General features: G+C 45.1%; 1 protein-coding gene across 8 annotated transcripts in view; it reads right to left on the bottom strand.

Annotated features, from left to right (window-relative positions):
• The window catches only part of CSMD2 (CUB and Sushi multiple domains 2), a 684,208-nt gene that overhangs the window by 86,303 nt on the left and 582,035 nt on the right, over positions 1 to 15,870 (bottom strand). For all 8 annotated transcript variants that reach the window (XM_053267555.1, XM_053267553.1, XM_053267554.1 and 5 more), the window contains 6 exons: positions 14,884 to 15,029; positions 13,299 to 13,379; positions 12,731 to 12,844; positions 10,119 to 10,307; positions 8,569 to 8,715; positions 4,470 to 4,658 (listed from right to left, as the gene is read on the bottom strand). In XM_053267555.1, the coding sequence (XP_053123530.1) occupies positions 4,470 to 4,658; positions 8,569 to 8,715; positions 10,119 to 10,307; positions 12,731 to 12,844; positions 13,299 to 13,379; positions 14,884 to 15,029 (866 nt within the window). The remainder of the gene's footprint in view (positions 1 to 4,469; positions 4,659 to 8,568; positions 8,716 to 10,118; positions 10,308 to 12,730; positions 12,845 to 13,298; positions 13,380 to 14,883; positions 15,030 to 15,870) is intronic.

Here is a 15,870-nt window from a genome sequence, read left to right on the forward strand (position 1 = left end):
GGGGAGTTGTTTGGGGCGGAGGGGTGGGTGGGTCTGCGAAGGTTCCCCTTCCCCCTACCAGCCTCCTTTATGCCACTCGTCGGCCTTTCCCCCTTAGCAAGGTGGCCATTTTAGAGGCCACCACGCCTGTGCAATGGACCCCTGAGTGGCCTGGGGTGACCAGCTGGTTCTGTGCACACACCTAGTTATCGTGTTTTCCATATTTCTGGCATCTATGGATGCTTCAGTGACAAAGCATGTGCAAAAGCATCCGGACCTCAACGATGAGTCCTTATCAGATAGCCCTCCCCACTGCTGGTTTCCCTTCACTAGGGTGTGTTTTTTACTATGGGTGGGGAGCCATGGGGGCCTGGAAGGGAGTTTGGGCCCTGGATATCTGAAGAACCACCTGCTCCCAAGGGTTTCTGCCCGCTCTGTTCTGTGTGCCGATGGTGAGAGAGGCTCAGTTGCCAAGCACGTGGGACAAGGCCTTCTCAGTCATTGTCCCCAGGCTCTAGAATGCTTTCCCGGCTGAAAACCGCTCCTCAGTCTCCTTGACAGTTTTTAGGGGAAAGGTAAAAGACGTGGCTCTTCACCCAGGCTTTTGAATGAGAGGGTTTTTGTTTGTTTTGCTGCTGCTGCTTTGTGTTATGTATTATTATTATTATTTTATGGGTTGTTAAATGTTTATTTAGAGATTATTTTTAGATTTATATTATCGCACTTTTGTATTGTGTATTTTAATTTTTGAGATCATTTGTACCTTTGTATTTCAATTGTACATTATTTTAATTATACTGTAAACCACTTTGAAATCATTTTAATGAAAAGTGGTTTATAACTTGAACAAACCAACCAACTATGCTCCACACACAAGCTATTACGAAGTCACATTGGGTTCAGATTTCAGATGAATATCTAGTGTTTCAGAGAACAAACGCTTGATGAAGGGTGGTACCCAAATTCTAAAGGTCTCTTGACATTTAGAAATCACCGGGTGCTTTGGAAGCCTGGCACACTCCTCACCACTGCCTTGGCTGTGGCTACTGCTACTTCTGAACGGTGTCTCATTGCTGCTTCCAGTTACTAGGCTCTTAGCCTGTATGCTGTGTTGCATTAACCAATCACATAAAGCGTGTTTTCAATGGCATTCGTGATCTGCAACAACCTGTCACATCCTTTCGGTGGCTGTTCCCATCTGCCTGCACAAAGGTACCACCACATATACAGCACCCTCAACTGCAGAAGAGGCTGAGTGACTTTCAAAATAAACATCTGAATAACGGTTACCTGTACGGGATGGCAGGCATCATGGTCCTCATGCCAAAGCACAAACGGCAGGATAGTGAATTGTTTGGCTGTTTAATTGGTGTTTTATGGTGTTTTAATTGTTAATTATTGTATGCAGTTTTACAATTTCTGTGTTAATTGATTTTAATGGTGTTTTAATGTAAACCGCCCTGAGTCTTTTGGAAGGGCGGTATAAATTTTTTAAATAATTAATAAATAAATAGTGAGGATCTGAATAATTGCTGCACTCTGATTATTAACGCCACACAAAAATGGGCTTGATTATGCATGCATTTATTACATTTCTATCTCACCCTTGTTTCTAGGAACTCTGAGAAGTACACCTGGCATTTCCCCAATTTTATCTTCACAGTGACTCTGTGAGATTGATTAGGCCAGGGGTTCCCAATCTTGGGTCACCAGACTCCACTGGACTACAATTCCCATCATCCAAAGTTTGCTGTGGCTGTGGATGATGGGTGTTGTAGTCCAACACCATCTGGAGAGCTGAGGTTGGGGACCCATGAATTAGGCTAAGAGTGCATGACTGGTCCATGGTCTCTCAGTGGCTGAATGGGAACTGGAACCCAGGTTCCCCTGTCCCAGCTAACATTCAGTCAGACTCCATGGGCTCTCAGCACCAGCGTGTACATCCAGACCCTGCTTTTATTGGTGCTTCGCTGGTCCGACACGAGCGTTCTCAAAGCTGTTGCCTGTTTAGGACAACAGTGAACATATTTATTATTCATTTATTAAATGTATATACTGCTTTCCCACTTGATGTTCTATGTCCAGTTTTCATATTGGAAAACTACTATTACTTAGTGGAAAGGTGGGAGTCAAACAAAAACATTTGCACTGATTTCCACTGGAAAAACAACTGACTTGAAATGTGTGAGAGGAGAGCTGGTCTTGTGGTAGCAAGCATTACTTGTCCCCATAGCTAAGCAGGATCCACCCTGGTTGCATAAGAAAGGGAGACTTGAAGTGTGAGCACTCCAAGATATTCCCCTCAGGGGATGGAGCCGCTCTGGGAAGAGTAGAAGGTTCCAAGTTCCCTCCCTGGCAGCATCTCCCAAGATAGGGCTGAGAGAGATTCCTGCCTGCAACTTTGGAGAAGCCGCTGCCAGTCTGTGAAGACAATACTGAGCTAGATAGACCAATGGTCTGACTCGGTACATGGCAGCTTCCTATCTTCCTGTGTTCCTAAATGAATCACGGTGGGTTTAGGACAGCACAGTGCTTTGTGAAATCACGCACCAATGGTGAAGCACATTAATTGAAGTCACAGTCCCACTGCCTACTATTTTCAAAACAGAAGGCACAAGAAAGACCCCAGAAAAATCCAGAGACAAGAACAATAGATTCCCCTCTCAGATGTCTTTCCCCATTTATCTGGGCACTGGTGTTCTTGCTGCAGCTGTAGGAGATTGCTGGAAATTCCCTCACCTATACAAACGGCACGCATCAGTGCCTAATATTTAAAATTTCTTTTTATAGCCGCTCAGGATTTAGCGTTATTCAGTGGAATGTGCCCTTTCCAGGGCAGCCAGCTCTTGGGGATGGTGGGATGATAATTGTTATGTACTATCACTCAGTTGCCCTGGGTTCCGGTAGCAGGAAAAAACAAAACTGACTCTTCATTTCAGAATACAGTAATAATTAATTCCTGCTTTCACAGGTAGAGAGATGTGCCTGCATCACTGGGCTTAACGTCTCGCTCCCAGTGGGATTCGAGAGTTACGGTTGCCATGGCAACCCCAGGCTAGTGCTGACTGGGCCATACCGCTGCCCAATTTGGCGGCTTCACTCGGTAGAGTTGCTTTTATCCCATTTAGGTTAGATTTCAGTCTCTCCTCTTTCAGAGACAACCCTCTAAGAGGATTCTCCAACGTTTTCCCTTGGGAATGACCCTGGAATTCCTCTTGGAATGTTAGTGTTTCCTTGTGAGAAATCCTAAAATTCTTCTTTGAACTCTTCTTGGAGGCACCCCTTTCCAATTTCAGTTCTAATAAAGCAGCAGCAAATGCATTGCTAGAGAAATGAAACATACTCCAGAGCTATTGTTTACACAGCAGTCAGACAAGCAGGAAGGCACCCACTCTGCCTCTTCAGCATGGGCACCTCCCCTTGCTGGGAGGAAGAGGCGAGTGCCAGTTCCCTGGCGAACAGTATGTAAGTTTCTGAAGCTGGCTCTGTTCTGCCACAGATCCTGAAACTATTCACACGACACTGGGTTACCCCAGGCAGCTCATGTCAAATCAAATCAAGTATTTTATTCATTCATTCATTCAATTTCTATACCGCCCTTCCAAAAATGGCTCAGGGCAAGTCTTAAACCAGCATAGCTCATGTCATCTGGAGTGCTGGGAACCCACTGGTCCCAGCTGCTCCAGATCTTCGGAGCCTGCCTGCTATGCAGTGCTTTACTGAGGTAGGACAAATGAATGGTTCATTCCACCCCAGTAGGTGATTGTGTGAACTATCATCTCAGCTAGCAGGGATTCTGACCAGACCACCACCATCTTAGGCAGCGAGCTGGGTGGAAGGAGTGACCGCCCAGAGCAGAGCGGCTACTATACTGATCGCAGTTGCTCAGCTGCTTGCATGCTGCCTTCTGGGTCCATGGAGGACCCAGCTGGGTTTTTACCTCTGCTGCTGCCGCTCTGCTGCTCACTGCCTAGCATACAAGCGGCGGAGGCTTGAGGAACCTCCAAATTGTCTGCGGGGAGGCAGGTAGAAGCCTGCCTCCCCACCCACCCTCACTATCGCCCGTGTGAGTGGTTGTGAGAATGACCTACCTATAGATATGATTGCACAGAGGTCACAAGAAATAATCAGACTTTCTTTTTAAAAAAAATTCTAGCCTTTAGGGTGGCATTCGCAGGCAAAGCTTTGAAAATGAGAAGACATAAGCAGCCAGGAGTCAGAAAAGTAAATTCATTAGTTTCTAAAAAAAACCCTGATATTCTGAGGACAGGAGATATCAGGACAACTGATATTCCAAGGACAAAAGATGTACCTTTGGATGCAATGATATAAAAGCCAGACCCTACAGATCTGAAGTTAATGTAGTTCCATTCCATTTTTTTAATTCATTGAAATAGAACATCCATCCGAGTCTTGTCCGCTTGGTCCCTAGAACAGAGTGAGACTGAAACAAGGGATGGCGATTCCGCATTTATGTCATAGTTACCCACCTTGGCACAGGGGGATGGCTTCATTCCAGTGGAAGTAACCTTGCGGGTGTCTCGAACATGTGCCAACACTGTGGCCAACAAGACGGTAGCCAGCATCACAACCAAACCGGATGGTGCTTCCAGGCTGTAGACCGCCGTGGCTGAGGATGGAGCCATGGAGAGGAGGTGGGGGGAGGCTGCAATAAGGAGCTAGACAGAGGAGGACACACGCGCAGTCAAAAGCATGAGCTCATCAGCAAGAGAGTGGGAGGAAACAGATGCATCCCTCCTCCCCATGAGTCCGAAACACACACCAAGCCTACATGTGCCACAGTCCTGGAACGGATGCCCTGCTCTTAGACAGTCGCACACGGACCACTATAGAAGAAGGAGGAGATGGTGCTAAAGTTTCAAAAGAGGGAAATTTAAAGAGAATTGCAGAGTTCCTCCAAGGAGCAAATGAGATTCTTAGAGATGGGGGGATGTTGGAGAACGTTCTCAGATGGTTACTTTGCATCCCTTAGGGCTCAGGGCATCAAAACGTGATTGGCATGGTCTTCATACCATCTTCAAGATCAAGATCATGGGGAAAGGGCCTATTTTGTGATGGGTTGTACATCCATACAGCTTTTTTCGGATATGATGTCCAGTAAGGAGACACCTGGTGGGTCGGGGGGGGGGGGGGGTGCATGCCAGGCAGGCAGAGCAGTCTGCACAATTTCACTTCCCCATCACTCAACAGGCACTGTGGTTTCTGCATAAAGCTCTCACCTCTTCCCTTCCTCAAAACACAACTTTTCTCATAAGCTTTTGGCTTTAGATTGTGAGCCCTTTGGGGACAGGGATCCATCTTATTTATTTATTATTTCTCTATGTAAACTGCCCTGAGCCATTTTTGGAAGGGCGGTATAGAAATTGAATTATTATTATTATTATTATTATTATTATTATTATTATTATTATTAACCTCTGAATCCCTTATATGCAACTGAATCTCACGGATGATTCCCCTATTGCCCTGGTCTCTCCTCCTCCTCTTCTCTCCTTTTTATGTATACCTTGTCTCTCCCTTCACAATCAATATATTTTCTTCCAGTGTTAAAAACCCCCAAAAAACCTTACCCTGCAAGCTTCTTGGGGGCAGAGACGTGTCTTTGCTTGTGCTTACATTCGTCTTTAAAGCACCGGGCACATCCATAATGCTACAGACACATATAATTGTATCACTCAGGTTCAAAGGTTTGGCTTCCTAAACCCTTTCCTAATAATTTAGTCCCTAATACTCATTGGCCAGAGAGCAGATCAGGTGATACTCTCCCCACCCCCACCCATAAATGCTCTCAGGTCAGGCTTGCTGGTCTGAGCACTAGGGAAGCTACTTTTGTTGTTTACAGACTGCCTTCATTGTCCTCCTCTTTTGCCAGTGCTTCATCTTAGTTTCACAAGAGACTCTGAGGCTGTTCACACAACCGAAAATGGGTAGGACAAGAGTCTTACCCTGGTTTGGGAGCTGTGTGGGCTCCCAATTTTTGGTTGTGTGGGAGCAAATTTTCAGTTGTTTGGGGAAGAGGTAGGAAAGGGGGAAGTAGGAGGAGGGAGAAGTGACTGTGTGGGAGGCAGGAGCTGGGTAGGGCAGCTTTTCCTCCTACCCTGCTCAAATGTTGGGTATGAAAGCTGGGTAGGATGGTACTGTCCTACCCAGCCCCCGACTCCCACACAATTACTTCTCCCTCTCCTACTTCCCCCTTTCCTACCTCTTCCCCACACAACTGAAAATTGGAAATGTGCACAGTTCCCAAATCTGGTTAGAACACTTGTCCTACCCAGGTTTGATTGTGTGAACAACCTCACTCCCACATTACACCTGCTTCCGGTTGTGGAGAAACCATCCGAGAACATTCTCTAAGCAATTCTAGTGCTCTAAGCATTTCCACTTTGGAAGAACCCTGAAGGGTCTTTGAGTTTCAGCTTCCCCTTAGAGGGTCCCTGAAATTCTCTTTCAAATTTCACTTTGGAAAATGTTGGTTCCAATCCTACAGTTATCACAAGACCACTGTTTTAAAAATCTATGCATTGTGCAGTTGCCTTCTTCCAAATCAGATCATGGGAGCATCCAGCCCAGTATTGGCAGCATCTCCCCAGCTTATTTTGCTTTAATTGATAAATAATAGCATGAGGTATTTTAATTGGAGATGTTGAGAGGGGTGAACTCGGGGCGCTCCTTATGATCTCTCTTTTTAAACTTGGGGTTCCTCTCAGACTCTCATTTCCTCTCTTTCTTCAGCATTTTGTACTTCTCCATTTGGGACTGTAGATGTCAGCCAGGAAAATGAAAAGAAACCCGCAACAATCTCAGAGGAACAAAGCAACTGTTGTTCATTCAGCAACAAAACCAAAACATAATTTCTGCCAATTAAATATTAATTCATTCATTTACAGAATAACGGCATTAACTTATTTATGACACATTTATATGTGTCCCTGTTCTAAGTTTGATTGCTTTTCATTAAGTAATTAAATTTTGCTACGTTACAAGAATGGTTTGTTTAATTTTAAGGAAGTCTTTGCCAAACACTCAGTAATTGCCTTTATACAGGCGGAGTAATTAAAGTTCATATGAACCGAGACCAGGATACAATGCCCCAGAACAAAATCATGGTGAAACCAGCAACAGTTTCTCTTCTGAGATATCCATTTAAAAAATGATTATTTATCACTAGACAAAGGACCAAAAACAAAACAAAACTGCTCAAACATTGTCCCATAACTGCTACGGGATTCTCTCACTGATATTATTCTAGCTCTTTATCAGACAATTCGGAAGCTAATATGCTGTATACCCAGCAGCTAAGAGGGTAGTCTGCTTTCTCTTACACCTTTGTTTTATGTTTTATCCTCCTCCCAACACTTTTGCTGGAAGAAAGAGTCAGGCCCAAATGGTTACCGTAACCGTAACTGGTTAGGGGTAAGATGTGGGGGTACTATCCACTCTCACTCCAAGAAATGTATAGCCGGGGTGCAGTCACGGCTTGTCCTAATGAGCCAGGGGGGCACCAAAGGAGGCAGCTCCAGTTGCTCCTGTCTCTCTCCCCACCCTGCCCAAGAGTTGCGCTGCCTGCAGGTTGGCCATTCGTCAGGTAGAGCTGAACGGGAAGAGAGACAAGAGCAATCCGAGCTGCCTCCTTTGCCATCTCCCCCTCTCTCTGGGCTCCTTAGGATGAACCATTACTGTCGTTGGCACGGGGAGTGGGGGAAGTAGTGTGACATGACCTCTAGTTAGCAAAGATCATCAAATGAGCACTGCAGAGACTGAAGAAATGCAAATGACGATGATGATGATGATGAGACCATACTTTCTTTCCAATAGCACATTCAAAGGGAGCTATTACTTTGGAACGCAACTAAAAGTTCAATATGTACATTTTTTTAAAACCGGAAAAGTGTATTGCTGCTACTGATGCCTAGTGAAATTTTCTTGGTCATATTTAGTTTATAAAAATGCTCATCATGTGGCTGAAACACTTGTATATTCTTCCCCTGCCTCCAAAATATAAATATTTTAGCACAAGCAATTCCACCCTGCCTCTGTCTCTCCTGAGTTGATTTCTAGATTTTAAACCACCCCCCCCGGGGCAGGAGCCTGCCTTCTGGTTCTTTGTACAGTGCCATATACATGGATGGCACTGTAAAAATAAACGATGTTGTAATTTGTAGAGTAACATGCTGCTACGTATGTAGTTTTGATTACAGAAGTATTTTCTAAATCATTAAAAAGAATCCTCATTCCTAAATTCTGCTAGAAAATAGACTTACAAAAGACTGGCGCCTTTAAGGTATGTTCTCAAGATCACTGTTCTTTCAAAAACAAAATATCACCACCAATTTAATGAAACAGCAAGAGACATCACCCCAAATAAAGTATTGTTCAACTTGGTTACACAAGAGGAGAAAACAAATGAGTGAGCCAAGGAAAATTGGTTCATTTATTCCCGAATGCAAGAAATTGGGGTGGGTGCTTGAATTCTCTGAAGAACTTCATTCTGCAAAAATGAAGGTAAGGTAAACATCTCAGCTCAACGCACACAGTTCATGCCCCTTCCGTCGCCTGCTGTTGACTAACCTGAATAGCGAATCCTGAAGCCCTTCCTGCTATAGGCATGGTCAGAGGACCAGTGGAGATAGACTCTGTTCCCAGTGCTGGTTGCAGATAGCGGGGCAGAGTAATTCCCACTTAGAGACAGCAGCAGTGGACTGTGGCCTGAAGGACCTTTCAGAGAGACCAGACAAACAGAGCATAAGAATGCATGTCAAACCCTGCTTGGCTGGACCAAAAGGGCATGGAGTCCAGCACTGGCCAGATGTCTTTGGAAGCTCAGAAGCAGGATATTAAGGCAAAAGCCAGCCTCCCTTGCTTGCCTCCAGGATGTGGTATTCAGGGGCATAGAACCTCTGGACATGGATGCTCCATTTAGGCCTTGTGGCTTAAAACGGCTGCCACTTCTCTCCATGAATTAGTCTAATCCTTGTATTAAAGATCACCTCGACTTTACCACCACATCTTCTGGCAGTGGCACCAGTTATTCACGCTCTGTTTGAAAGAGGACTTCCTCTTCTCAGCTCTGAGCATGTTGTGTTGTACCGAGGAGGTCTTTCGAGTCCATGCCCTTGCGCAGTGCAGGAAACTGCTGCAACATCCTTGACAGATGCCTGTACAGCTTAACCTCCAGCAAAAGAGAGTCCAGCACTGCACGAGGTGGGCTGTTCCACTGACAAACAGCAATTTCAGTCAGCAAATGTCTATCTCAGTCAGCTTCCTTGTGATTTCAACCCACTGGTTCTAGTCCTGCTCTCAGGATCAATGGGGGACAATCCCGCTTCTATTTCTATGCGACAGACCTTCAGATATCTGAAAGCAGCCATCAAAGCTCCCCTTCATCTTCTCTTCTCCAAGCTGGACAGCACCTTCAACCATTCCTCACAGGACTTGGTTTCCAGGTCCCTCACCATCTCGGCTGCCCTCTTCTGAACCCGTTCCAGTTGCTGGTTATGGTTATGGGGCTGGTTATGACTTTTAAAGCCCTTAACGGTTTGGGTCTGGATATCGGAAGGACCGATCTCAAGGGTTTCTGCCCACTTGACAAGATCGCCAGAGGGGGCTCTGCTGCATGTGCCAACAACAAGGGAGGCTCAGCTGCAGTGCACACGGGCGGGGCCTTCTCAGCCACTGCCCTTTGGGAGCTGGCATTCTCCTGGCTGGCATCCACTCCTCAACTTCCTTGGTGGCTTTTAGAAAGCAAGTAACAACGTGATTTTTTTTTTTAACCAAGGCTTTTCGATGAATATTCTGTGCTACTGCTGCAGCTCTGGATACTGTTGCATTGTTTTAATAGCTTTATGCTCTTTTTCATACTGAAATTTAATATCTATAGTGTGTGTAATATTTGTATTTTAAAGATACTGTAAACTATCTTGGGATTTTTTTTAATGAAAGGCATATACAAATCCTATAATATTTAAATAAACAAACTACTATCTTGACACCATTCTCAGTTTTATAAGCCAGTATATGCATCCTACACACAACTGAAGTCATCCTTTTTCTAGCAACTTGACTGATTCAAATAACTCAAGATTCCCACTTCCAGCCCCCAAATTGTCCTGATGACTCACCATCAAAGATCCCAAATTCATCGTACTGCTTCTCGCTCAAGAAGTACTCAACAGTGATGGAGATGTTGTACTCTGGCTCCACCTTGATCACCCAAGAGCACGTCTGCAGGTGGCGGTAGTTGCCTGTGAAGGCTGGGCTCAGGATCACTCCCGTGGAGTCTGTGAGGACCTCGTTGGTAGGGCATTGGGCTAATTGTTGCAAAAGGAAACAAGACATGAAGCGTCATTAATAATAATAATAATACTACAACAACAACTATAATACATTTGATTTCTATACTGCCCTTCCAAAAATGGCTCACAGGGCATTTTACACAGATAAATAAAAACAAATAAGATGGAACCCTGTCCCCAAAGGGCTCACGATCTAAAAATAAACACGATAGACACCAGCAACAGTCACTGCAGGGGTACTGTGCTGGGGGTGGATAGGGCCAGTTACTCTCCCCCTGCTAAATAAAGAGAATCACCACAGTAAAAGGTGCCTCTTTGCCCAGTTAGCAGGGGTACAACAACAATAATACAACTACAACAACAACACAACAACAAACTTTATTTGTTAGCTGCCCCATAACCAATTGTTCTCTGGGCGGCTTACAACACAACATGAAAGCATGAAATAAAAACACACAACACATGAAATCACAACAGACCAAAAGGGAAAAAAAGAGAAAAAACAAAATACAATACAAAGCAATTTAAATACTCTTGATAAAAATCAGTTAAAAATAATTTTAAAAATATAATTGTGTGTCAGTGCCAGAGAGAACGAGCAACAGGAGACTAAAGAGGACCCCATAGGAACTTAGCCCAACCCAGAGCTATGAGGCTGCTTCCTCATATGCCTATTTCAGCGGCTGCCAACCTGGGGTCCCCAGATGTTGTTGGACTACAACTCCCATCTTCCCCAGTCGCAGTGGCCTTTGGCCATTTGGGAGTTGTACTCCAGCGTCATCTAGGGAGCCCAGGTTGAAAACCTCTGAAGCAGGCATATGAGGGAGCAGCAGCCTCCTAGTTCTGGGTTGGGCTACCCTCATTCAACATCAGTTGAGCTTGTTCTCTTAAGCATGGAGGATCGATGGACTGGCTGTCAACTCTGGCAAACTCTCCCTCCCCTTGGACAATGTGAAGCATCTTTTGGAAGTATCTTTTTTGGAACCACAAAAATATCGCCCCTGCCAGATCAGATGAAAGGTCCACCTAGTTGAGCATTCTGTTTACAGCCAGATGTCTCTGGAAGCTCACAGACAGGGTGAGAAGGTGAGGCCCTTTCCCCCATTGTTTGTCCCCACCATCTGGCGCTCAGACGCAAACAACCGCTCATCATGGAGGCACCCTTTCCATTCAGACTGGCTTTCTGGGCTGGATCAAGCCAAGAGGTCAGAATTTTAGCACTTGCTTTGCTTTGCAGACTCTGATAATGGGAATTTAATTAGAGGTTCATATTTGTTTTCAAATATAATTGGTGCTTTTCCTTGAGCTGTCAGGAAGGGGCTAGCTATAAATTAAAAGCCAATACATGGAGGTTAACAGGCCTGTTGTCACTTAAATCCATAATGGCCCTTAATACTCCACCTGCAAGTAATTAACACATTATAAGCAGAGATCTAGCAAAGGCCACAGGCCTGAGCCTTTGGTTTGAATTATGGCTGAACCACACAGGGGTTCCCCCCACCCCCGAGAATGCCTCAGGATAACACTATGTCTGGGATATTTGGGGATGTGTGGGGGGTGGCTGCCATGGGTCAGGAGCAGCAGCAATGACTTTGATCCCGCATCCTTGAAAACTGTGCGCCCTTCTCTGAAAACTGCTGAGATGGTCACACCCATTTTGTGACCTATATATGGGCAATGAAATTGGGGAGATAATTCTCTGGTCAAACCTAGGATTGTTTCCCCCCATTTTAGGTAAATAACGTTGGGCTCCAACACACAAAGAAACTAATCAAGACCTCCAATGGTATCCTTAATCAAGGCCATGAAACTTGCTGGGTGACTCTGGGCCAGTCACTTCTCCCTCAGCCTAACCTACATCACAAGGTTGTTGTGAGGAGAAACTTAAGTATGTAGCACACCACTCTAGGGTCAATTAATCAATCATGTTTATTTGCGGTCATAGACCAAAATTTAAGGCATACATAATAATAAATCCTGATCAGCAGTTTCCAGTTTACATAATCTGGTTTACCATCTGTGAGGAGAAACTTAAGTATGTAGCACACCACTCTAGGGTCCTTGGAGGAAAAGCGGGATATAAAATGTAAATAATAAATAACAATAAGGCCGGGAGCAGACTAGGGAATGAGGAGGAGGCCCTGCTCCACTGAATGAATGAATGAATGAATGAATGAATGGAGGAAACTGTCTTCCTAGCCCTGGAGGTGGAACCTTCCCCCAAATTAGCTGCTCTCTTTCCCTTGAGAGAAGAAAGACATCCTTTGTTGCTTCCACTCCTAGCTGTTATGGCTAATCAACACTAATGGACCCAACCCTCCATCAGATCCACACCTGAGGGGCATGAGGAACACTGTTTTTCACCATCTTCTGTCAGTTCTGACCCCGCCATGCACTTCTGCACAAGCACCTCAGAGGATTCCCTCAACACCACTTACCTTCACAGGTTGGGGGAGGCCCTTCAAACTGGAGGTGGGTGCCAAGCCTACAGGTCAGGATCTCATTTCCAACCAAGGTATATCCAGGAAGACACCGGTACCTAATGATGTCACCTGGGCAAGAGGCAAAGACAGGTTTGACCAGCAGAAAGGGCCAAGAGTCAATTTCAGGGTTGCCAGAACCTAAGGGGTATACTCGTGGGTCAAATGGGCCATAAGCCAGAATTTGTCTTTTTAAAAGCCAAATCTGGCCACCTAGCTCAGAAACCCCATTTTAGGGCTAAGCGAGATGTGACAGGAAGGGAGATCTATAATCAGAATTTCTTGCACTTTTAAAAAAGTGACAACAATGGAGGGGGGTGTGTGATCCTAAATCAGGACCACAGGTCTGGGGAAAGGGTATTATTTTATTTTTTTAAACCCTTTCCTCCACTTCTCCAATTAAAATCACCTCCCCACACCAAGCTACTATTTTTCTAGTGGGGGATAAGGGAAAGTATACAGGTAGCATCCAACAAGCTTCTGTGGCTGGGGGGTGGTGGGGTTGCAGAAGGAATGCAGTCCATACCTATGTTGAAATCTTCATTCTCAGTGATGATTTCAGCATTCGGGACCATAGTTGGAGGCTGGCATCTAGAAAGCTGATAGGCTGAGATGGGAGGGAAATCAGCCATAGATCAACGTGCTAAGCCATGTAGAGAACATGCAGACTTGTTTTTAAGATCATTGCAAGGAAGCTAAGTGCATAAGAACTAGCTGGGAAGGGCTAATCCACATTTTGGGAGGCTCTTCTCTCAAGTCTAGTTGAAATGGCATCTCCCCCTACCCAAAAGCAATCTGCTTCTTTTCTTTGTGTGGAGACAGACAGTTTTTAAAGGAAGGTCATGTGAGAGAGGCATGGCTTCCTGTGCTGTTCACATGAATAACTTTTGTCCCATTATTACCTCTGATCAAACTGCTTTGGAAGTAGAGTTACCATGCCCTCCGAAATTCTGGGTTTCAGCCAGATTTTAAGCATCTCACCCAGATCGCTTAGCCAACCCAGATTTGCCTGGATTTCAGATTTCATTTTTCTTTTAAAGCTAAGCTCTAGCCCTTGTCTTTGGTAGAATACAGGAGAGGTTTCCCATTGCCTCCTCCCACACAGTACGAGATGAGGCCTTTCAGCATCTTCCTATACCACTGCTGCCCAATACAGGTGTTTCCCATAGTCTGTGAAACATACCAGCAGGGATTCAAACCGGCAACCTCATTTCTCAGCAAGTCATTTCCCGTTGAGCCATTATAACAACAATAAATTTAATATATACACCACATAACATAACCAATCCCCTTTCTACCTTCTGCTACTTGTTGAGCAAGTTACATCTCATTATATAAACTGTGGCACGGAATTTGGCCATTGTGAAAGTTATCTCTGCTTTCTGATCTGCCAACAAATACGAGACATAAAACATTTCCGATTGCCTCGGTGAGGGTGACAAAAGGGGTACTATAAACATATTACAAATCCTTTGATAAAATTTAGAGTTTAAAATTCTATGCTCTGTTGTCTCTATCTCATATGAGCTACAGGGGCAAACTTTCTTCATATAGTATTTTCAAGAATTTTCTGAGTGGCACTGCAGATGGCAAAGCGTCACATCTATCTATCTATCTATCTATCTATCTATCTATCTAATGGATTATTTATTATATATTTAGTATACCGCCCACTACTGATGTCTCTAGGTGGTTTTACAGCATAAAACAAAATTTAGCCAAGGTTAGTGCCCTTCTAAGACTAAGAACCTTTAAACTAAAAAGATATTTTGTTGGTTTAAAGCAGCTGTTTAGTCTCTCCCATTTAATGGATTTAGGCAGTAGTCTTAGATCTCTTTGGTGTTCCATATCTAATATACATTGTTTTAACCCCTCTATGGCCTGATCATGGCCTAGGATTGAATCCTGGTTTCAGTCAGGATTGCCCTGAAATTCCGGGTTGTCACAATCAGCTCCACAGGACTCACTAATCCCGATTAACTTTTTCACCAGAATACCTGTGATTGTGTGAACCAAGTTTTACTCAGGTGGCAGTCCTAACACACACACACACACACACACACACACACACACACACACACACACACGGCTTCTCAGTGAGTTGCACAGACCATAGAAATAGATGGCAAACATCCCTCCGTTGGCTGCATCACTGTAGAACTTCAGGAGAACTTGGTTGGAAGAGCTTTGGGTGGCTTTCTTCGCTGAGTTTCCAGTGAAAACACCCAGCTGTGGAGCTGTCTGCTGAGGCCCATCCCTAAAGAGAAAGGTGAGAGGAGCAGGGAGAAGAAGAATCACAATATGTTGTCAGGAGTTTCAGGGTTCAAATGGGGTATCATGTGGATCAGACTCTGGTTCTGGGCCTCTGTCACCTCCTGCCTGGAGGACAGAGCTGCAAGCAGTTTCAACTAGGACTTTTGCACATCAGGGGCCAATCCATTGCCTCTGTCTGATACTTCCAGATCTGCTGCCTGTTGGTTGAAGGGCAGATAGTCTAGTGCTAAGCCAAAATGTGGATGGGTGGGGCAGTTTTGTGGAAAGTTTGGTCAGAATCTAAAGACCACCATTAGGGGTGTGCACAGAACTGGCTGGGCCAGTTTGGTCCGGCAGCCCCTCAAACTCCCCAGTTAGGTTCGGTCCAGAGGCCAATTGCGCAGGCACGGCGGCCTCCAAAATAGCCACCGTGTCAGGGAGAAAGGCCCAAATGGGCCGAAGAATGGCCAAATGGGCTGGTTTAGAACAGAAGGGAGGCCAGTGGGGGAGGGGAAACCTCCATGGACCCCCCTGCCACCTCAGAGAACACCCCCAGAGGGGGTAAGGTTTAAAAGAAATTAATTTTTTAAAAAAAATTCACGAACCCCCTGAGTGGGGGGGAGGGGAGTGTTGGTCTGGGGTTTGGGCCGAACAGGGGGTGGTTCGGTTCAACCCCGAACCATCAAACCTGTTTGCACACCCCTAACCACTACCCCAATCTCTTGGCAATTTGGGGGAATCATTATGGAGAGGCTGAGAAATGAGTCGACCCCTGATTGCTAGGCTCACCATGTGACTACTACAAGTAACATGACTCTCATCTGTACAGGCTTCACTAGCCCTTA

Source organism: Hemicordylus capensis, chromosome 7, assembly GCF_027244095.1.
Source record: "Hemicordylus capensis ecotype Gifberg chromosome 7, rHemCap1.1.pri, whole genome shotgun sequence".
NCBI classification, from domain to species: Eukaryota; Metazoa; Chordata; class Lepidosauria; order Squamata; family Cordylidae; genus Hemicordylus; species Hemicordylus capensis.